The sequence below is a fragment of the Stegastes partitus genome, unplaced genomic scaffold, assembly GCF_000690725.1.
Source record: "Stegastes partitus isolate 25-593 unplaced genomic scaffold, Stegastes_partitus-1.0.2 Scaffold487, whole genome shotgun sequence".
In the NCBI taxonomy this organism is placed as follows: domain Eukaryota; kingdom Metazoa; phylum Chordata; class Actinopteri; family Pomacentridae; genus Stegastes; species Stegastes partitus.
In genome coordinates this window covers 44,828-69,077 of record NW_007578218.1, presented here as the reverse complement: position 1 = coordinate 69,077, position 24,250 = coordinate 44,828, and the positions used below count along the sequence as shown (strand labels likewise).

The 24,250-nt window shown below is 41.7% G+C and overlaps 1 protein-coding gene across 1 annotated transcript in view; it reads left to right on the top strand.

The window, feature by feature from the left end:
- The window catches only part of abcc8 (ATP-binding cassette, sub-family C (CFTR/MRP), member 8), an 88,093-nt gene that overhangs the window by 22,205 nt on the left and 41,638 nt on the right, over positions 1-24,250 (top strand). Inside the window, exons 10-18 of the mRNA XM_008287096.1 lie at positions 4,947-5,081; positions 6,477-6,639; positions 7,387-7,427; positions 9,920-10,065; positions 13,440-13,554; positions 13,800-13,919; positions 14,719-14,791; positions 14,885-14,990; positions 22,035-22,067. Of these exons, the coding sequence (XP_008285318.1) occupies positions 4,947-5,081; positions 6,477-6,639; positions 7,387-7,427; positions 9,920-10,065; positions 13,440-13,554; positions 13,800-13,919; positions 14,719-14,791; positions 14,885-14,990; positions 22,035-22,067 (932 nt within the window). The remainder of the gene's footprint in view (positions 1-4,946; positions 5,082-6,476; positions 6,640-7,386; positions 7,428-9,919; positions 10,066-13,439; positions 13,555-13,799; positions 13,920-14,718; positions 14,792-14,884; positions 14,991-22,034; positions 22,068-24,250) is intronic.

Here is a 24,250-nt window from a genome sequence, read left to right as displayed (position 1 = left end):
GCACTGAATTCATTCCTGCACACTGCCTCACTGTGATCCCATCAGACGGATGACGCACAGCTTTCTTTACGTGGCAAACAAAGGATCATGTGGAGGCTGCAAACTGAGCATATGTGTTGTAAACCTCCGTGGGAGTTACGATAGATTCAGTGGAAACGCGTGCAGTCGATTGGAAGCCTGTGACCTTCATGTTTTGAAGCGCTGCTCTATAGGTGTGTTGTGTAATTCATGACCCTCAGTACGACCAGCGTGGTCATTAATGTACCAATGAGGAAAGAAACCGCAGCTGAAAATGATAACGAAAAGCACAATTCCAGCAAACCCGTGAGGTTGATTGGCTTATTGTGGAAGGTCAGTATCAAAGCAAACCAGCAGGGCTGCATCTTTAAACCTCGTGTATGTTTCATTCTCTCTCGCAGCAAAAGATCATTTTTCACGTCACGTTATTGCTGAGTTTTTCTTCCCGCTTTCTTTTATTGTTCAAACAGCATCAGATATAAAAACACCTTGGCCTGAAATAGAAATGCAGTTACTTCATATTGCTTCATATTGTTCATTTATTTACGCTGTGTCAACATGGGTGTACGGAGATAAAGTCTTTGGAAAACCAGAAGTAGCCAAAAGCAAGAAAAGCAAAGCTGGCTGAGAATATATGAGGATTTAGAGGAGTTTTAAATGAGACCAGACCTTTCTTTAGACAATTGTTGGTGGTGATGAGCTTCAAATTGCTAATATTTCAGTCTTTTTTAAGCATTTTGTGCAGAAATTAGCAGGCCCAGTGAGTGTTACAGTGCTTTACTTAAGTAATTACTCATTTCTGTTTTGGCTGATATTTATTTTTGAAGCCTTTGTTGGCACCTTGTGTTATGTTTGGACAAAAATATGCTCTTATCTCTTCATAGCAGGGAACACTGTCCCAAAGACCTCTTACATGAAGAGGCTCAAAATGAATAATCATTTTGGCATGGCACAAAAAAGAAAGAAGATAAAAGAGACGAGTCCTGAGACCTAAAAACACAACCTATGTGATGTTTGTTGGCAGAAAATCAAACATGCATCTCATGTGGAAACACAGTTTTCCTGAAATCTTCTGGATTTTCTGCTGGACTGACTTCCTGCTGATCTTGTTGTATTTTCAGTGATGTCACTTCTGCAGACAGTTTAAAGGTAGAAACACAAGCAACCATCGTCCAGTATCTGATGCAGCTTCACAACATTTTGCTAAAACATCTAAATGAAAAACTACTTTGAATTCACTAATAGAGAGTGAAGGTAGTGATAAAAACTCAGCAGAGGTGTGAATGCTGTTCTGGTCACTGTCAAGCCTCTTGTTTTTCTTCTGTCTCCCCTTTGTGCTTCCACTCTGTTCTCCCTGCTCCCCTGCCTCATTTTTATTCTTTCTTGTCTTGTGTGCTTCAGTTGGTTTTACTTTTCATCTCTGTCTTGCTTCTGCTCCTGTGATTCCTGATTGTTTCCACCTTTACCCGGTTCCTAGTTACCGCGGTGCTCGACTCCTTGTGTCTCTGTGTTGTTGTTGTTTGGTTCGTCTTTTTCTATTCCTCTGGTTATTTTTCTTCTTTTGAATGATCTTTTGTGGGCCTGGTATTGGATTTTTGCTCCCAGAACCCTGCAGCTGCTTTTGTTCTCTCTGCACAGTGAGTTCCATTAAAGTTCACCCTGGTGTGGCCCACCTGCCTCTCTCTCTGTGTCTACATCTGGGTGCTCATTTTGAGCCCACACAACAGACAACCGCTATATTTAGCAATAAAAAGAAAACCACGGCTATTTGGAGACAGCCTGTGTTGCATCCTTTCCTGGCACTGTAAGCCTGCCGGTGTCTGAGGGCTTTAGGGAGCATCAGTATTCACTGTCTGTACTCACCTATCTGCCCCACACTGTGCTCGAGCTTTACTGCCTCCGTTTCTGTGGCTCTTTATCTTTGTTGACGTTTCTGGTTATCATTGAATCCTCATGGATTTCAAGGAACTCACTGCACTGACACTTTGGGGAGATTTGGCTCCTTTGCTGCTGTATCTGACACATAATGGCAGGAATTGTTTGCAAAAACATCTTTCAGAAAGCAACTCATCTCTAGCCTCTTCACATACTGTGTGTTTAGTATTAGTCTAGACAACATTTTCACTTGTCATACTAGAAAAAGCAAAGCTGTAACTGTGTTCCCCCAATGTAAGTTTGTTCAAACTAAAGCTGCTAAAAATGGAGCCTGATTGGTAGTTGGTCGGCCAATATCATCAGCCGATATCAAGCAGTTTCAATGTAGTGTCAATACATAGTTAACAGAATGGCTGTGACAGTGTTTACATTCCTCTAAACACTGTGTGCAGCACATGTAGCAGAGTACTTATCACAGCTGAGCACATGGTGGTGCAGAGTCAAGGCAAACAATGACCCTTTTCAATATAGCTTCAGGGACAAAGAAAAGGCCTTCTGGAGGAAAGTTCTGTGGTCAGATGAAACCAAAATTGAGCAGAAATATATCTGGAGGAGAGAAGGTGAAGCTCTTAACCCTGAGACCACCAAACGTACCATCAAGCATGGAGGTGGCAGCATCATGCTCTGAGGCTGTTTTGCTGTCAGTGTAACTGGTGCTTTACAGAAAGTAAATCTAATAATGATGAAGGAGGATTACTTCCACATTCTTTAGGAAAACTTAACCCTTTCAACACTAGGTAACTTTGGCTTGAATTACTAGTGCTGCTACTCGTCATCGTCGTCGTCGTCGACCCAGGGAAGCAGGTCTTAGCTGCTAACGGTTAGCGGCGAATTCGCTAGTGAATAGCAGTGAAGACAATGAAACTCCATCAGTGCTTGTTGTTAAATATTTTCCCACCACATACCCTCGACAACAACGTATCGGCCTAGTTTGCAGCAAAATTTTTACAGGCAGCAACGTAACGAGCCGTTACTCTGTTAGGATGCTGGTGAGAACCCTGTATGCAATAATTATTATTATTACTATTTGCATAATTTATTTAATGACTGAATCCCTTCTTTACATACGGGGATTCCTACTGATAGACAATCAAAATGAATGCAACAGAAAGTCGCCATATCCCGGGATAAAGCCGCAAACCGGTACAGTGGGCTATAGTTCTGAAAGGGTAAAAATCGTCAGCTAGATGGTTGGGTATTGGACACAGTTGGGTTTCAACGAGACAGTGAACCCAAACAAACATTAAAAGTGGTAGAGAATTGGCTAGAATTAAGGTTTTCGACTGACCTCCTCAAAGTCCTGCCCCTTCAAGAACCTGTGGACTGTTCTGAAGAAACAGTCTGTGTCAGAAAGCCAACTGATGTAGTTGAACTGCATCACTTCTGTCAAGAGGAAATACAACCAGAGGCTTCCTAGTGTGGCTGGAAATGGCTAAAGGACATTTAACCGAATGTTAGCATTGCTGTGGGCATATTTTTGACCACCAGGCAGATTTTGTCATTTTGCAGACGAACTATAATTAATCTATTAAAGAAGACGCATACATTTTAACGAGTCCATTGTAGTAAATTAAGAGTAGTTGGAAAGTCGATTTCTTACTCCCAAAAAGCAGCGTTGCTCACTTAAACCTGTGCTTTTCCTCCTATGACCAGTCAAAATGTCTTCCACAGGCAGCTAGCAGCTAAAAATATGAATGCTTTTGTAATTCAGTGTTGACATAATTTATATTTATGACCAGAGACGTGATCCGTCTTCATTTGTGACATCAGCAGTGCCGACATTTCCACATATTGGTTGGCATGTTTGTGAACAATGACTCTATTCCATCAAGTGTTGACAGTGAGCCAGCGTGCATCATAACAGGCACCCAGCTTACCCACATAGACTCCAGCTGCTTTTAATGACATTAATTAATAAATTGCTTCTCCTGCTATGGCAAGCCAAAGTGTCTGCCGAGACAAATCAAAGGCTCAGCAGACTGAGCTGCCAGCTGATGTAACTGATGCCTTGTGTAAACAGAACGTGGCTCTTTTTATTGTCTTTTATCTCTATTTCCTCCACGTTTAATGACTGAATGATCATTTACTGTAAAACTCACCAGTGTTTATCTATTGGAGGTCTTTTTTAGAGGGTTTCTATCCTATTTTTAGCCGTGACACTGGCTCAAGGGGTAAAAATTGTAGTTCCTTTGCTGTGCTATTTTGGGACAGACTGAAATATTAGAGTAAATGTTGCGTGATCACATATATAAGCTACAGTTGTTCATGCAGCTCCACCAGCTGGTCGTATTCTGCTGGTCAGTAGCTCTTGAAATGCTGAGAGTGATGCTGCCATTAGAAAGCAGTCCTCTAACAACAACACAGCGTTCAATCAGGTGCGATTGATGCGAGGAGCGGAGAGACACTACATGGGGGGTTGGTGGCTCCATCATCGCCTTGACAAATGCCGTGTTTGCACATTAATGACACCTTTGCGAGGCTGCTATTGTACAAACAGAAAGCCCACCAGCTACTTTATGTGGTGGCGGATGAAGGAAGCGATGTGGGTGTGAAATGTGACATCCATCTCAATCTGGCTTTCTATCTCCAGGAGATTTCTATGGGCTCAGAGTAGCCGAGGAGAGGAGCTGGAGCATTGGAGGATGATTTCTATCAGTGACCTCAACCTTGATGAGAGAAAAAATGTGTTTTTTAAAAAAAATGTATTTCTACATCCTTTTGAAATGATGTAGCTTTGCGTGATGCTTGATTTGTAGGCCTGTGAGTGAGTTTGGACATTTTCTTTGGATGTCAGAGCTTCCTGTATGCTGCTCCTCCTGTTACTCTCAAGGTCGCTGCTTTTTTTTTTTTTTCACGAAGTGCTGCTTTGCATTAATAAGGTTTTTATAAGGTCACTGGAGAGTGAAAGCCACCTCTTGGAAATCCTGTATTGCTCTGTTTTCTCCTCACAAGGTTGCAGTCTGTTATTATTTTTTTGTTTGTGTGTATTTCAGATTATTGTGGGAGTGATCCTGCTCTACTACCTCTTGGGAATCAGTGCCTTGATTGGAGCGACCGTCATCGCTGTGTTAGCTCCTGTACAATACTTTGTGGCCACAAAGCTGTCCCAAACACAAAAGAGCACTCTGGTAGGTGTTGTCCTTGACTGTCAGTCATCAGTGTTTGCGACTGTTTTTATCTATATTTAGTCGGACTAGCGGCTGTCGATGGTCAAGTCTGTCCTGCAGGTTGAAGTATTTTAAGAATTAAAGCTACAGTAGGCAGATTTAAAAATACACAGCTGTTTTTGTTTTAAGCTCCTCCCACCGCATGAGTTTCAAATATGAAAGAATAGTCACAATAAAACAGTAGCTACAACGATAAAGAAAATCCTCTATTATTTCTGGCCTCACCTGGGACTTGAGCCCCATTCTTCTCAGTGTAAGTCGACCATCTAACCCAGTCGACCCCCAAGATAAGTTTGTGTTCAGGACTTGCCAATTAGAATTTTTGTTCATGCATCAATGCGTTAAAAATTAATGTGTTAATTCCACAGACTGATCTCTTTACATTAACACGTTAAATTTCTTTTCAATGAATGGATGAATTGAATTTATTTTTAACAAATGAAAGGGAAAAAATATATAAAAAAACAAAAGAAAATCATTTAAAAAAAGAGCAAAAAGAATAATATTATCGCATAATCAAATCATGATATTAACAAGTCCGAAAAAGGAGTGGGAAGTTTTAATTTTGACAGCCCTAATACACATTTATTTGATAAATGTACGCTTTGTTATTATTATTATTATTATTGTTTTTACAATGATTTGGTGACCCCCTGAAATTATCTTGGTGCCCCTGTGAGGGTCCCGACCCCCAGTTTGAGAACCATTGATCTAACCCATTGCACCACTCCCTCCATCTTGTCTAAAATCTCCTTTCACAGGCTACATGTTCTAAAACTGAGCCAACAGGAGGTGCACAACTCTAGTTTCCTCTCACACTGCTTTAGTTACAACATGCTGAGGTGTTAGCGTTGGTTTTCTTACTGAATGATGCCAAAATGAATAAAACAAAAACACACAGGCTAGTCCAGCTTTAACGGATGGATTGCTGCGGCATTTTGCACGAGCATGATGAATCCTGCTTACTCTGGTAATCCTTTGACCTTTCTTTTATCTGCAGGTAGACGTAAATTGTCTATTAGATTCAATTATATCCTGCTATTTGGTGACCCGCTGACGTTTCATGTTGCCTCATCATCCCTTCAAAAAACCAATCCAGTTTTTAATTGGACACTTGAACATAACACTCCTCAGTGAATGAGGGCTTTGATTTATCCAGGTGGCTTAGACATATTTTTAAAATCACATTTAATGAGGCCATTTTGCCTCGAGCCTTTCTTCTGCCTCCATCTGAATTCAATACGACCGCTCAGATGTGACGATGCTGTTGTTTTCAGTTCCTCTGCTTTGATGTCTCAGATGTCTGAGGTGATCAATCCCGTGTCGACCTCGTACCTTCTCTGTGTTTGATTCCAGGAATACTCCAGCGAGCGACTAAAGAAGACCAACGAGCTGCTGCGGGGCATCAAGCTGCTGAAGCTGTACGCCTGGGAGCACATTTTCTGCGACAGCGTGGAGGAAACCCGGGGCAAAGAGCTCACCAGCCTGCAGGCCTTCGCTCTGTACACATCCATATCCAGTACGACGCTCTGCTGTCATCATGGTCATGATATAGTGCAGCAAAAATTAGAATTCACACGGAGGCTTTACGATGCGTCGCTGTAATGTATTTCTACTTGAAGTTCAGTTTTATTAGAATTTCAGCAATTCCAGTCAACATTTATAATTCATTTCAGCCATTACTATCAAGGATTATTGTGCTTCCATTCATTTCCCGTAGACGGCGTGTCCCCTCTGCACAGATTTATTTCTCTCCTCTTCATCGTTTCCCACACTCTTAAATGAACAGCAGCAACTCGGCTCCAGCCCTGTGATTATATATGAACGTAAAATGAATGATTGCAGATTTAGCAAGAAGGAGGAGCAGCCATAGCTTCCTCATCAGCAGCTTTATGAGATTAATGGCACAAAACATTTTAATTACAGTAATAAAAACCTGCATGTATTCACCATTAAGTAGCACTGGAGCGATTTCACTGCATCCTTGTTTTCACATTGACAATTATGGAGTTTTTAGACGACATTCCACATATTTTTATTATTATTGTAAATGGAGGGAGATAGAAAATGATGAAAAATGATTAGCAGGAAATGTCCTTATAAGATTCAAACACAGGATGTTTATTACTCTGGACGTGCTTGGGCCAAAACTACGTGCTTAGTCGTGTAGCTTTGAGTCTGAAACCAGACCTCGTGTTGTTTATTTTATCTGGTTAATCCTGGAAAAGCCTTCACATCCTCCTGTGGTTTTCTGCTCTGCTTTCAGTTTTCATGAACGCAGCTATTCCCATCGCAGCTGTGTTGACGGTGAGTACCTCCACTTATTCACTTTAACATAAATGATTCATTAGGTGGAAGATAGTCGTGAGTTTACAGACTCTGGAGGAATTTCTAAGATGTGTCCCGTTCTGTTAAGAAAAGACGAGTTATCAAGCAAAACATGTTTCCATTAACCTGTAAGGCATCACAGACTCATTAAACAAAATATAGCAATTACGAAAATAATGAGGTAGTAATTTGATATTATTAGATAATTAATGCCAGCACAGAAGAAGCTTGTTGCTGTTGTAGCTGCAGCAGGGGGAGCTAGTTTAAACTCGTCTTATATACGGGGACACCAGATAAACCTGAGGGCTCCTCAGATGGCTAATGTCAAACACATTTGACTTTCAAACAGTCACTGAAATGAAACCATGTGAACAGTTCAGAGGGAAGAGTTTCTATCTTCTGAGATGCACGTTGGTTTTTGTACGATGTCAGAGGCCCAGAAGTTTGGAAACTGCTGGTCTGACCTTCAGTAATGTGTTTTAAAAGCATGATGTATTATTTATGATGTAAAATCCTCATCTTGAAAGCAACTAAAGCTGTTTGAAGAAAAAGGAAGTTGAACAGAAGGTACAATATCTCCCACTGAAATGTGCTGGAGTGCAAATATAAAGTAGCATCAAATGGAAACGTACCTCAAATTTGTATTTGTACTTGAGCTTGTACTTGCAGCATTTATTCTCTTACGTGGTAAAGCTGTCGTTCTTCTTGACACAAAGCCTCCAGATCCTGTAAATTCTTGAGTCATTTTGCACTAATTGCACATTTCACTTCTCCCCAAAGTGACTCTGGTATTAAGACCAGAAGACTGTGTTGGTCGCTCCAGAACCTTCACTAAAGAGTCGTCTTGTTTCTGTGTTTTGGATCATTATCATGCTGGAAAGTAGCTGCTAATAAATGCAAACTGTCCTATTTTTCAGAAACATGCTGCAGTTATCTTGCCGTTAATTCTGATGAAATACTCTGCGCTGCTTTAGCTCAACCGTCCTCTGATGGTGGGATCCACCTCTGTGCTCCAAACATGACTATTAAGTTCAGTTTTGGTCTCATCACGCCAAACGACTGTTTTTCAGACGTTTTGAGGCTCGTGTATGTTTTGTTTGGCATGTTGTAAACAGGCAGCAGCAGCTTCTGATTGTTTGCAAAATCAAGTCTGGAGTCCATTTTTGTTCTAGTATAAGCTATCCATACTGTCTTAAAATAAGAGAAAACTGAAATAGCTGAACCGTTTTAAAAATATATATATATGTATAGCAGATATTTCAAGCAGCACTTGACAGCCGCACGGAACCACAGGAGGTTTTTCACACTGAAGACCAAAGTAATCCGTTTAGGTCCATTTATTTCCATCAAAAACTGAGCATTAAACGTCCATGTTGTCGACAGGTAGAACATCTGTGAGCTCCCACACCTGTAGCTCATTCAGGCAAAATAACAGCGTCACAGGCGTCCTTATGAGGGGGGGATCCAGTGAAATAACGTTTTTAAATTGCTTTATCAAATAAACTTTATCTTAAATCAGTATTTATATTTTTAACGTTAGATTTTACCCTTAGCTTTTAACACAGGAAATTTCTATATATGTAACCAAGATAATATTTAAAGTTTTTAGCTTTATTACTCCTTTTTTATTATTATTATTTTATATTTTACTGTATATGGCTCTCACATTATGCATTTTAGCTGAAGCTTCTTCTGGGTTTTTTTTTCTTGCATGTCAACCAGTATTTTTATGTCTGAAATCTTAGACTATGACTTGGTATCAACACAAGACAAATGCTCCACTACTTTATTCAAGTTTGAACACTATTGATTGGCATTTTTAAATCTTTAGATCTATTTTTGTATCCCTTTCCTAGTTTATAAACTCTATTTCTTACATATCTTTTGACATTTCTTGTGCTTTGCTCACAGCTCAGTAATATTTATACTTAGACACAGATGTCAAAGCTGTGTGGTACCTTGTGTCTATATCATCAGGCCAAGCATTCAAGGGTCTGTGAACCTTTGATCGATGCCATTTGATCATTTTGATTTAAGAAGGACGCACACAGTCACGTGGTTCATTCAATAATGCATTACCTCTAAATCAAGACGTACTCTGTGTTATTAGACACAACTGTGCCTCCAAAAATCGCTGACCGTCCTGTTGTCTCGTCCTCCGTCTGAAGGACAAAGCAGAGACAGTGCCAGTCAGTCTGACTCTAAGATGTCCGGTGACATTTCGCAGTGACACAGTGGAGGACTTTCTGACAGCACCTCGCTAAATCCTGCCTGTATTTATAGAAGTCCTTCATGGCTGTAGACCGGAGTGGTGACAAATTAGAAAAAGTCAGACAGATACCAAGACGCGGGTCTGAAGGACAAATGCAGACCAACGATTCATCTTCGATTTGATTTAATCCTGAAACTCTGGACAGGACTGCATTTAGAGAGCTTTAGAGACTAACCCTGTCCTCCCTCTGATCCTGCAGACGTTTGTGGTTCACGTCCACATTTCTGAAGACGCTGATCTGTCCCCAGCTGTGGCCTTTGCCTCTCTGTCCCTCTTTCACATCCTGGTCACGCCTCTGTTCCTGCTCTCCAGCGTGGTGCGCTCCACGGTCAAGGCTCTGGTGAGGTGAGAAACTGAACCATATTTAGACAATCAAGATCCGTCATCTTCATGCAGATTCTTTCACAAACGACAGTGTACACAGATTCATAATCCAAGGACAAACTGGGAAACTGATCTGTTTGTTTTAGTAGATGAGTGTTTATTAGTTTGGAAATATCTGAGAACAGACATGAGAAAGGAGATTTAAACCAGAAACACAGCTTGATTAGATGTTGACCTTCTCCTGCAGCAGATGGATCGGCTGTGTCGGCTTTTTGTTCATGCAACAAAGACCTTTGCCTCACAATTGTTTCTTTGCAAATGAATGTGTTTCACCCATTTATTTCAGTAATTAGCTTAACAATTAGCTTGGCGACCACACTGATGAGCTCCGTGCAGAGCTGCAGATGCGTCTCCCTCAGCTACCGATCGAGCACAAGTCAATTCTTCTGTGCTGCCATCCGTCTTTATCCTCCGTCACCGTATTGAGTGGTGGAATTGATGTAGGCATGTTTTTTTTGCTTATCTCTGAAGGACAATTAATTGCAACCCTTTTTGATTTTTGTTTTTTTTAAAGCTTACATGCTGTTATCTGTAGAGGAGATGTGCCCCAGTGATACACATTAGGTAGAAAACAAAATGCAACAAGTGGGTGCACTGGAGGACGACGGTTTGTAGAAAACAGACATAAGAAAATTGGCAGCATTTGGCTCTTAAATTTGTTTATTTTTAGCTTTAGTTACATCTGGTCACTTGCAAATTCATATACAGTCATGACTTGATAATCGACCCTTAACAATCCTAAACCTTGCTATCCAGGAGGTTTTTCTGAAAAACGGACAGAACCCATAAAAAACAGCCTTAACATACCGACAGCCTTGGATTCTGACTCCGACATGACATTTAATGTCACCAATCAGGATAACGGCGTATTATCTGACTGAACAATCCCACAGATTGGCTACATTCACACTGCAGGACTTGATGCTCAATGAGGATTTCTTTGTGACTTCCTTCACATTTCCAGTTAAATGCGACTTGTATGTGATCTGCTGTGTGAACTTCATACGACCCAAAAGTGTCCCGCATGCGCAGAAGAGGACACGACGACGTCACACGCAGCGAGCGTGCTCAGTGTTTACGGAAGTAAACATGGATGGTAACGGTGGAGCGTATTTGCCACTCCCCCGCCGCCACCGATGGTGGAAACAGAAGTGTGAGCGCTAACTAAACTAGTATCAGCGACCAAGTGCTGCCTGTGCGTTCTGGCCACTTCCACCCCATCGGAGCGCTCTCCCGGGGTTAAAGTGTTCCCCGACTGCGCCGAACATTTGGATATTCATCATTAATTGGGCCTGAATATCCAGAGAGCAGAAAGTTCTATTGGGACCAGCCCGACTAGTTATTATAACAACTATAAACAATAAGTATTAACAACAAATTATCCTTCCAGCATCAAGCCCTCCTTGTATCTCGACCTCCGTCTTGACAATCCGACAGCCTTGCTATCCGACATAAAAGAAGGTTTTACATTTAGTGTCGGATTATCGAGTCACGACTGTATCTGAATGAATTTACCCTTTAAAGATGAAAACAACCCTCTAGGGGTATCTCATAGAGTCAGCAAAGCACTGGCCTTTAAATCCCATCATCTCAGTCCTGCATGTCTTGGAAATGATTATAGGCCTGTCACATACTATAACTGGTGCATTAAATTGCTGTTAGAATGCACAGAACACATTTCCTTTAGCTTTAAGAAGCCATCTACTGCCGTCATATTGGTGCAAGCAGCACCTTATTTTAATGAGGATGAACGCTGCCCGTGGTCCTTTGAGATGCCTATTTTGGGACGGTGCAATCTGACACACTTTATCAGTGACGAGGAGGGAAAAAAAAAACTTCCAGCGTGGACTCAACACTTCAGTTTATCTGCATTCAGCATGAGAAAATGTTTCTATGAAGAGGAAGGACACAAAGTTCCTGTGCAATGTTAAATACACTTTTTTGACTGAAAATCTTGATGCTGCACGAGTCGTTCTCGACACATAATCAGCTGATCAGTGTGAGACTTCTCACAATAACAGCGTTTTTGCAGTTGAGTTGTTCTAACAAACAGGTTCATCGAAGCATGTCCCTGTAGATCTGTACCGTATGCCATATGGGACACATAAATGAATATAATGTAGGAAATTAGTGCCGGCTGAGATCGGTTTCAGATCCAGTAAGTAGATTTAGACGGCTCGTATCAGCAGAGGGAAGCATTTAAACTCATTTAGGAAGGGAAATAAATGATAAGTGATTTAATCCAGTGATGTAAAGATATGTGAGCGTGTGTGACAGACAGAGAAAGAAAATCGATGAAGCTCATTTCTGGTGAACCATGTTTTATTGATTTCCCAATCTGAATCAGGGAATGAAAAATGTAACAGAAAGAGGGAGCATGCAGTGAATGAAAGTGGGTAAATTTAAAGATTTAACCCTCATTATTCACTGCATTATAAAGTCCTGCATGTTTATGGAAACAGTAGAAGCGTGGCTATAAGTAAGGACAACTCGGACATGTCTTTTGTGCAGTAATACGAAGCCATAATGCTGTTAATCATAAAAGGAAATGAATGAATTTGTTGGATATTTAATAGAAATGACAAAAACAACAACGTGGAATCAACATACTGGAAAAATGTCATCTGTCCATGTTATAGTTATATTTGCAAAACCCTCTACAAACTTCTTCCACACTACTCTGTGGTGATATTTCACCCCATGCTGAATGTGTCGTCCAACAAACTTGCTGCATTTTGGGGCGATGATGCATTTATTTAGTTGTGCAAGTACGTTTTATTTTACCCTCAATCTCGCCACTTCTCTCTTATCTGCTGTCATGCTGCTGCACAGGTCGCAGTTGAGTCCATCGTGGCTTCCCAGTTGTGTTGAGGAACACAGTTCGGGATTTTTTTTTTGGTTTGTTTTTACATGATCTGCTGCAAAAGGAGGGCTGCAAGGTGGCTCAGTGGTTAGCACCGTCGCCTCGCAGGAGGTTGCCAGTTTGCGTCCCGGTGAGGACACCCGGGATCTTTCTGTTTGCATGTTCTCCCTCTGCAGCGTGGGTTCTCTCCGGGTTCTCCGGCTTCCTCCCAGAAACATGCTGAGGTTAATTGGTGATTCTAGATTGTCCGTAGGTGTGAATGTGAGTGTGCTTGGTTGTCTGTCTCTAAGTGTAGCCCTGTGATAGACTGGTTACCTGTCCAGGTGAACCTGCCTTCACCCTGAGTCAGCTGGGATAGACTCCAGCTCCCCATGACCCCAGTGAGGATTAAGATGTATAGATGATGAATGGATGGATATGAGTGACCTGATTCGTCGGTTTTGTTTATTTTACTTCTCTGTTTAATCCTCAGCGTTCAGAAGCTCAGCGAGTTTTTCTCCAGCGATGAGATTGGAGACGAACAGGAGCCCAGAGCAATGGTGACCTCCGGCTCCAGCAATCACAACCAAAATAGGTACCAGGCTGTGGTAAGTACGTGCACATTCGGCTGACTTGATTACAGCAGCGAGAGTGGACAGCATCTGTCTCGCAGTAACTCCCTCGCTGGTGCATCCAGGACGTCTCATTTAGCTGTGAATGTTGTTGTCTTCCTCCACCTGACCGTCCCTCCATTCCCTTTGTCCTTTGTGCCAAACGTTACACAATCCTCCTTTAGTCATCCTCTAAACCTTTCCCTTCATCCTCCTCCTCCTGTTTGTCCCGATACCTGAAGCCCCTGAAGGTGGTGAACAGGAAACGCCCTCCGAGGGACGACTGGAACAACTACAGCTCGCAGGGGGACCACGAGGGCGACGGAGCCCCTCAGGATGTGGACCAAGACACCTGTATCAAGGTGAGGGAGAAAACCAGAGAGGCTGATGTGTCGTCTTTCAGACTGCACTAAAAGTCATGCAGATTGGTCCATGTCAGTAAGGACATGCGTTGTTCCTCTGTCTTTTAGCAGGAATGAAGCAGCTTTAGGCCCTAAAACTGAGAACATTTTACCTTTTGTTAATGTCCAGCCAGCGTAAATAACACTGACTGACCTTTTGGTTTCGCTCCGCGTTTTGTCACTCGTCTTGTAGCAGTTCTGATCTTCTGAGATTTCTTGTCGGGCTGCATGACATGAAGGTGTTCCAGATTACAATAAGTCATTCATCACCAGTGTTCTGTAAGTTTCCTTCTTGCCACATCCAGATAAAGGGACTATTTCTCCCTTTGCACAGTCCCTCATCAACACTTTCTTCTTAGTGGAGCTTGGCTGCTCTTCAACAGTGTTTTCAGAGTTGAACCGATTGGCCTGCGGTGTCATCATCACAGCACAGTCTGCACATGGATATTTTGGACGCCACTGATCAGATTTTGACTGAACTTGAAATGATGTGTCTATTTTATACTCGCTGCAGTTCAGAGATTTGCACAGATTTGCTCAAGAGCGGCGCTAGTACATGTAGGAGATGTAGGAAAACATTTTGCTCCAACCAGTTATTCGCCTGCTTAGTTATGGCACTCATAATATCGTGGTATACAAATAGATAGCACTGAGTGTCCTTCTTCCCCTGCGTGGTATGAATCAGAATGAGCCTCTCTACATTATATCTAGAAAACTGTTTATTTGTTAAAAGAATGAACCTGCATCGTCATGTTTTCAGATAACTTGCGGTTATTTCACCTGGACCGACGGACCACCAACTCTTTCTAACGTGGACATCAAGGTTCCTTTCGGTGAGGATCAAGTATGTCGCGTGCAGTTTCTCCATCTAGCTATTTGCTCGTTCACTCACAGCGTCATCGCATCTCCTTCTTTAAACCTCTCAGGGAAGCTGACGATGATCGTGGGCCAGGTGGGTTGTGGGAAATCGTCTCTGCTGCTGGCAGCGCTGGGGGAGATGCAGAGAGTGTCGGGAACAGTCAGCTGGAACAGGTAGGTTGTGTTTTTCACTGATTGTAAAAGAAAAAGTGCAAATCAATTCTGAAATCTGAGTCTCACTGTTTAGATGTGAACGAGAGACAATGATGCACTGAATCTGACAGTTTGCATGATCAAACTAAGAAAATGAGTTGCAGGAAGAACGGTGCTCATCGTACTCTTTCATAATTATCTGGTTTTACGGGTGTTACGAGTCTCCTGTGCCTTATCGCTGTAAGTCTTCAACAAGAAAGCAGAGATGGCAAAAGTACTCACATGCTTAAGTAGAAGTACTTGTGTAAAAATAGAGTCTAGAAGTACTGATTCAACTCCTTTACTCAAGTAAAAGTAAAAAAGTACAGGTTCAGAAATGTACTTAAGTACAAAAGTAGACATGAATTTTTAGCTTCGATGATACACGATGCCTCTTTTGATAACTCTGCAAAACAAAAAACATTTTAAGCACACATAATAGGATTGCTTTCATTCATTAAGAACCTGCACAGTGCTGCTACAGATAAGATATAAAGATTAAACATTATAATCAACATGGAAACACTCATCTCTTCAAGACTACCACTCTTTGAATGAAGACGTGCCTATTTGGATCTGAAAATCAGTCCTGCAGTACTAAAAAGCCTCTTGCAGGCAGCTGAGGCAGGCAGGGCTGTGTGATAAATTGCACACTGCTGGGGAAGATAAAGACGTTTGTTGTTTTACGTCATGTCGTCATCCGCAGAGGTTGAAACAAGCCAGTTTGATGAGAATGTAAGGAGTAGAAAGTAAAGATATTTGTGTTCAAATGTAGGGAGTAAAGTAAAAAGTTGGCAGAAAAATTAATACTCAAGTAAAGTACAGATACCTGCAAAATCTACGTAAGAAAGTGCCTGTCTCATTAGCTTAACAGTCAATAGTCCACCCAGTTCATCAGCCGCCCCTCTCATTCATGCAATTACAAAGTACTGCTGTCTAATAAACGTCCCCTCTGGGAAGCACACTCTCTGCAAGTTTTGCAGTTCATACGAGAAACAAATTCAAGTCGATCCAGAGGTGAAAGGTTAACCTGAAACGAATCGCTCCCCACAGAGACTCACTCCGGTTGATTTCACTGCAAGTTCTCCCTTCATCATCCTGCGTGTCCGTCTTATCAGACTCGTGCCGTTCCAGACCTCTTTGGTAATTGGTCTGTCAGAGGCACTTGGCTGATTTATATTTATGCGCTTTGCTGCAGCGATAAAGTCGACGTCGCTGGCAGGGCGATGTAATTAACAAAATCGGAAACCTGGAAACACCCTCTCGCCGTGACGCAGCAATATAACAAAAAAATGGATTTGTGGGTCAGTGAGGAAGAGCTGATGTGGCAGCTTTTTGTTTTTAATGGTTTGAGATACATGTGAGGTAATGCAGGGATTTCACGCTTTCATGCACCACTGACCCACATTCAGTCGGCTGCCAGTAGCCCACCTCTTCAGGCTGATCCTCGCTATGCATTGGCAGCACTTTGCATTCATTTGCTTCCAAAAGACACTCCTGCAGTTTTTGATGTCTGATTCATATTTCTGGGTTCAATAAACTCACTGTAATTGTGTTGGACAGAAGTATTAGATGGATTACATTACATCACAGTACTCCCTCTGTAAACCCATGAATCAGGTTGCCAGTTCTGAATAATAAAATGTGCTGTTTTTAAAATCGTTCTGTGCTTGACGAAGTCATTGTAATGGCTTTTTAGTACTTGATGTTGAAAATAATCTCACTTCAAAGTTAAAGCTTAACAAACTACAGCTCCTGAGATTTAGATTAATAGTGCTGCTTTGATTGGATGGTTTGTAGGAACAGAAGCAGCCCTGAGAGAGAAACCTGCAGGTAGATCCTTATTCTGAAGAGATAAATTATAATAGATGAAGTCTTTTGAAATTAATGACTTTTGTAGCTATCGACTCCGTGATCTGTTCGGTACAGTTGTAATATCATCTTGATTGAATTCAGTATAACAAGTTAAACATCTGAGTGTAACATGCTCATTTTGATGTTGTATAAAACTGATTAAAGGTTAAAAAAAATTATATAAAGAAAGAAAAATATCAGCAATAAGAGAAGCATCTTTGTTTTTTTTTCTTCTCTTGCTTGCGGAATAAAGTTTGCACCTTCAATCAAACACTTTTCTGCCATATTTTCAATCTCAGAAACCTGACGAACTAAAATAAAATGGTTTTGTCCGTTCGTGAAACTAACAGAGATAACCCACAATTCCCTGCGCAGCGGAAGATAAAGTCACGTATGTTGCAGTGTCTTGAGTGAGAAGCAGTGAACTCCATAAAGCACAGTCAGGTGACGACACATTTCTCACCGCAGACTGCAACACGTGTATGAGCAGGACAGTGAAAGGTTAACGAACAATATTCTGATTAACTAGAACATTTCTGGAGAATTTCTGAGTGTGTCAATTGTTCATATAGAGCAAAGATTGTGAGAAGGCGACAAGGTTAACTGCACATTTTTCCAAAACAATTTCTGGTCGAAATTTTTTCTGGTAACAAAAAATCAGAATTTTACAAAAAATTCATGAATCTTAACTTTTTACTGTGTAAAAACCGAAAAGAAAAAAAATATATAAAAAAAATCAAAACACAGATTTAGACAAATAACATTCAAAGCCTTTGTGACTTTCTAGAAGTATAAAGACAAAGTTACCACCACCATAAATACAGATAAAAAAAGCAAAAATAAACAATAAGAAATATAAAAAGCAAAATATGCAATAAGTGTAAGACTGTCAAACAGAAGTAGAAAAGTCTTGTGAGGATTGTCGTGCAAATAATACTGTAAAGGATGCCGGAGCTACAGGCTTCCACAGATGGTGAGGTTGTCCTGCAGACTTGTCATTCATTTCAATGGGGATTTTTTACACATTTTTTTACTTATTTTGTAAAAAACGTATAACAAATCTCTTATAGCACACCATTAGTGACCGAGCCACACGTTCTGATGTATAATTTGCGTGAGTTGTGAAACAAGTTATGCGCTGAATATCGTGTTGGACGAATCTTTAACGAGCCTGAGCAATTACAATAAGTGTGCTTCAGTAATTATGCACTGGCACACTTAATTAGTATCTTTCATTTGCATGCATACTGCAAGCAACAGTATGTACTTTATGAGGGCAGCGTCAGCCTGCTGGTTGGATTGTGATTTAGTTTTAACGCTGACCCATTAACGAGTCAGTCAGCAGGTTAGGATGTTGGACTGGGTGTCTGTCTTCATCACTTCCTGGTGCCTTTGGAGTCGACAGATGTCGATGGCCAGTTACAAGCATCAGCTAAACAAAAGTCTTTGGATCTAGAAGAGCAGAGCACATGTGAAATGCTAAAAGTGAATCCTTGTATCCCTCCAAAGTCATTAGCCTCTATTTCCAGTCTCTGAATATCTTGTCACCCTCCCAGGACACAGAGGACGCTATCTGTCTCCATTTGTCACTAAAGCTCGCTCTCTCCAGCCTGATTGTCACGGCGTCCCTGGCATTCACACTCGTGCTGTGTCGATGCCAGAGTCGTGCTGGCGCTCTCCTTGATATTAGGTCATTCTCAGAGTGCCGGAGCTTCTTACTTGCTGCGTGTCCCTGGGCCACTAAGGAGCTGTCACTGAGACTTTTCACTCCTGAAGCATTCAGACAGACGTTCAGAAGACTGTGTCCCTGTGATTGTGTTTGTTGTTGTTATTGTTGTGCCTGGTGTGCGGTCAGGAGCATTTATAGCAACGTGGATGTACAGAGGAGTCGCCTTTCAGCAGCTGACTGATTCAGCACAGAACAGAAAGAGACGATAACACACAAAGCAACAGAGTCTAAATGAGAGCAGCTTGTGTCTGGAATGAGCACAAAGAAAACACGACTGATCAGAGCTTGTTTGATTCACAGAGACGTGCTAGACGGTGATTGGTGCTTCAGACTCGGCTGCTACTGATCAGCTGCTGGTGCTGATGATGATTTCACCGGCCCGTCTGAGCTCGCCCTGCTCCACATGTTCGTGTCATCAAGCATTAAGGCTTATTTTGGTCACTTGACAGAACCGTCTCGACCGTTCAGCAGCTGTTCTGGAGCTTTCAGCCAAATCACATGATCTTCTGCAGCAGGTTGAGTTGCTCTGTTGTCATAGATTTTCCGTTTGTCTGAGCACTTTGAGGACTTCCAGGTCGACCTACGAGCTGCTACTGTATGTTTGTTCTTGACCTTTGGATACGGCAGATGGAACGTTCCTCCTGCAATGTTGTGAGGACACTTTGGGGACGTTGTTGAGGAACACATTATGGAACGTTCTTCTGTCAAACGCTTTTGCAATGATTATAAGGACGGAGGTTCTCAATGCAACATTCAGAAAATGTTTTCAAGATGTTATCGACATCTCAGATGACAGAACATTAATAAAACTTGAACTGTCTGCCTGAGGATGTTTTTTTTTACAGATGTCATAAAGGGAACACAGAGCGTTCTTTTACAAAACATTCTTATAGTGTTCCATGATAATGTAACCCTGAAAAGTTGTGTGGCTCACCCGTCTCCAGGCAGTGGGTCAGTCGGGTTAGAATTACTTTATGTTCGTGTAGTGTTTTGCTATCTTCCGTGCTAATAAATCACCACAACGGCAGGACAGTTCAGCAGCTTTATTGGCAGCTTCAGACCAACATGTGCTGACCGCGCTTTACTCTCACCCTTCACCCCATCCCTCGATTTTAAGTCCTGTCCCAAAACAGGAAGGAACCAACATTTGCAGGGCAAGAAGTGAACATAAAATAACAAAATATCTGACTAAATAATTAATTAAATAATAATAAGACACCACATAAATGAATACCAAAATAATAAACAAATTAAGCAAATGAATATAATTATACACAAATCTAATGTTACAATAACATAGGAAGTGCGCCATTCAGTTTTAGGGTATAACAGTTCAACAATGTCGCCAAACATTTTCAGAACACCTGAACTTGTCCTACCGTGGAGAAAAACATTCTAGGAGCAAAGATCCTGCTAAAAACATTAGAAGAACAAAACTTCTAACAAAAACACACTTTCGGATTAATTCCAGCTGGGTCTCTACTCCCTGAAGCTCGAGCACACCAGCTCACCTACAACTCAAACACTATAAAACTACTCTATACACTACTACACCAGAGTAAATTGCAATATTAGAGTAATTTAGGCAAAAATGTTTGAAGAAGGGCTGCAAGGTGGCGCGGTGGATAGCACCGAGAAGGTTGCCAGTTCGCGTCCCGGTTCACGTCCCGGTGAGGACATCTTTCTGTGTGGAGTCTCCATGTTCTCCCCGTGCAGCGTGGGTTCTCTCCGGGTTCTCTGGCTTCCTCCCACAATCCAGAAACATGTTGAGGTTAATTAGTGATTCTAAATTGTCCGTAGGTGTGAATGTGAGTGTGCTTGGTGTCTGTCTCTAAGTGTAGCCCCCCACAACCCTAGTGAGGATTAAGCCGTGTATAGATGATGAATGGATGGATGGATGTTTGAAGAAGAATAAGAAGCTCCATCCTGCAGGATTGGCTCCTTTAGGTTGTGCCATATGAAACTCCAAAAGTGTTTTTCAGAACGCTGGAGTTTTAAGATGGAAAAGCTCAATCATGACGTCGATTGCTTGTTTCACTCATGATACATCTTCCAACAACACACCGTATGTTGACAAGTTTCAGGTCATGCAGTCTGGCATCTTTCCTATTAGGCGTGGCTGTGATACAACCTGTCATTTCCATCGCTCCATTCCTCCCCCACCGGATCCTGTTGTTTGCCTCCTCCCTTTCTCCTGCTCCTAATATGGCACAGAGCAGGAGGCGTCTGGGATTTCACTGCGGACCACTATTTGTATCTCGACCTCAGAGTCCAGTCAGAGCGCTGCAGCAGGTCAGATATCTGGTGCGCAGTAAAGCCTCAAATGAATTGTCAGCAGAGCCGGTCGTATAGCAAGGTCGTGACCCTAAAACATACTTGTAGGTGTAATGAGCTCCAGCGCATCAACCAAGAGAGCCCTCGCATTGAGTCACAGGATGAAAAGAGCGCTTTGGTTCAGAGGATCAATGATGCTCTTCAGATCAATACCCAGAACCGAGCAACAATACAGAACACAAGAGTGCAGATAAGCACAAAAAGGGTTATCGCTTGAAGTTTGGGGCGCTTAATTTGATGTTTTTTTGTATTTTTAGTGAGATTTTTACAATTGTGAGCAATTTTAGGAATATTTAGACGTACGTGTCGTTGCCAGTTTCTGTCCAGTTTTCTTATAAACTTCCTTAAATGTGTTTCTTAAGGTTTGACAACACAAAATCCTGAGGTGCAGGGATACAGAAGGCACATATTATGCAAATACTTTGTTTTTATTTCTATTGTACTTATTCATTTTTATATTAGATGCTTCGCTGACCCCTTTTGTCACATCTGGTTTGTTCTTTAAAGTCTTTTTAACACAAAACATTATTAATATACGTCAGTTTGTTTAGTTCCTATAAACTTAATTCCCATTTAACGTGTTCTTAATAGATCTGCTGACACTCTTAGCTTCCACTTCTCTTCACACGCCCTGCAACAGCCGTGTTTACGTGCATGTGAGCGACATGTCGGGGCTTCTTGAATGTCAAGTCGTCGCTTCTCCTCCGAACAGCTGTGATCTCCGGAGCTCTAATGGCTGCCGTTTTAAAGCTACAGCAGTAAAAGCGGCGTAAACGAGCTCCTCGCTCTCCGGTCGTGCTCAGATGTGGTCGAAGTCACCTTCTGAGGACGGCTGCGAGAGGTGTCAGACCTATAAATACACCGCGGCTTCTACTGAGCATGTGCAAAACCACAAACAGCCCATCAGGGGTTAATGAATTTAAGGCTGAGGACTCAGAATGTGAAGGCGTGTTGGTTTATTTTGGTCATTAATCATAGCAGGCAAGACACAAGAGGTAATGTGGGTTTCAAGTTACGGTAAATCACCAACATTCACACATTCCCCCTGACCCTCTTTACAGAGTTAGAAATGCTTCTGATATCTGATGTCTTTTTTCTGTTTTTCACAGCCTGCCAAACCTGGAGCACGAGGGAGATGAAAGGTGAGTGCTGCAAATACAGAGTGAAAAAAGCCCAAACCTACAGAACACACAAACCGGCGCTGTATTTTTAGTCGGGCCTGAGAGAACATTTTCCCACTAAAGCTTTCAGATGGTCTCAAATATGCTAAAAATATGCACAGCCTGGATCACTGAAAGATTTTAAACCACCGTTCTGCACTATCGGCCTCAGCTGTTGCACACAAACAATAGTGTGCCGTAGAAATGTACGACGCAAGCAAAGCTCTGCTGACAGTTTGTAATTGTCACTGGTTCAGATAACACACACATATAGGAGTTATTTTAGCACGCTGTGGATCATTGTTTCTATTCGTAGCTCAACTTGCCATTCAGTGTTTGCACTCTCACAATAAGGCCAGATCAGACCTACATTTAGATGATGCCTCTGTTTCTGACCAGACAGAACAGGAAGCAGTCGAGCATTGAGTTTTAAAGGCCACTCATGAGAAAGTTTGATATTTGAACTCAGCAGCCCTCCCTTCGCAACACAACCACTGTTGACACGCATGGCAACAGTGTCGTGACAACAACACTAAAAACTGGGCTGGAGGACTAAAAGGGAAACGTTTCCGCCTTATAACTGTGGAGGTGGACGTCTGCTTCTTGTAACTGGAGCAAACTAAATGTCATCAAATGAAAGAAATGCACACAAACACACAGCAAAGCCAGTGGAAGCATACAGTCAGCTACAGACGCCATCTATTCCCTCCTGGAGCCAACATGAGAATAGGAGTGTCAGAAGCAGAGGCCGGTGGTGCTGAAATCGGCTTCTAACGCGACATTTCTCCTCAGAAATAAGGAGCGGAGGCGCCGCTGTCTCTCAAACCTGCTCTACAAGCTGCTGCTGCTGCACAAAGAACATGGACTGCAAAAATAAGAGCAAGTGATGATTTTAAAACCCTCTGAATTCACCTCATCCTTCAGGAAAAGCGTGTTGACTCACACGGATGCCCCCTTTCGGATTGTCTGTTAGTTTTCTGGTTAGATTTGGTTCGTGACAGAACCATGACCAGGGTATTTGCTAAATCAGATAAAATGTGTAGAGGAGAGGAACGGCCTCCTCTGAGTGTGACTGTCCACAGCAACAAGAAATGTCTGGTGAAACAAATCAATGCAGCACATGTGTTTGTTTAACGTCTAGTAGGTGCACAGTGATGACAGACAGCTTCAGAAAAAACATCTCACTGTCCTGCAGAGTTATTAAACCGATTTAATTCAATAAAACAATAAATCACTACACTAGGTATAATTTTTCTTTTTTTATTAGACAATGATTCACCTCAGTCTTCCTCACACGTGTCTTCATCAGCTGGTGGTTTCCAGGAGGCGTGGCCCACCTGGCAGTCTGTCAGATTTGCCCAACAGGCCACGCCTCCTGCCGCCAGGTGGTCTCTGCAGACACGAAAAAGAAACCTTATACCTACAATCAGAGTAGATAAAATGAACCTAATCACGAAATCACCACACTGATGTCATGCTAGAGAGAATAACTGTTGAGCTTTTTTGCACACAAACCGTGTCATCATTCAGATTTGACATAAAATAGGATTTTCATACATTTATACGGTCAGGGTTTGTGCAAAAAGCAAAATGCAAAAAAATATGTTAGATACGCAGCACAAATTTAATTATAGTTTATTGTATGTGAAATAGTATACTTAATCACAAACCACTCAACTACAGTATTAATTATCTACTAACTTAACTTAATCTACAATAATGCTGATTATATTTTGCATCAACAGATCTGTTGCCAGATGAATGTAAGGGAGGCACAATATTGTAAATCCTCCTGATCAAATATAACAACATAATAAACACTGACAAATAATATTTACTTATTGATATTAAACCAAGTACCTCAAGGTGAGACATCTCAGTGCTGAAACCTATTTTACCACTTTTTTGTTTTTAAATTTGAGTCTCTTTTGGGCTGAAATGGTTTAATATAAAGTTTATCAGCCAATAAATCATTTTTCACAACACGTCGCTATGAATCAGAAAAGCTCGCGTCTCTCTGTGTTTGTTTGTAAAGTTCTCACATTTCTGCGCCATTCCGATGCCAGACATACATTTACTCATTTTATGGCATTTTTCAAGATATTTATGTGAGCACAGGTTCAGCTTATCGTTCCTCACCTCAGACAGTTACAGGGCAGCTATCA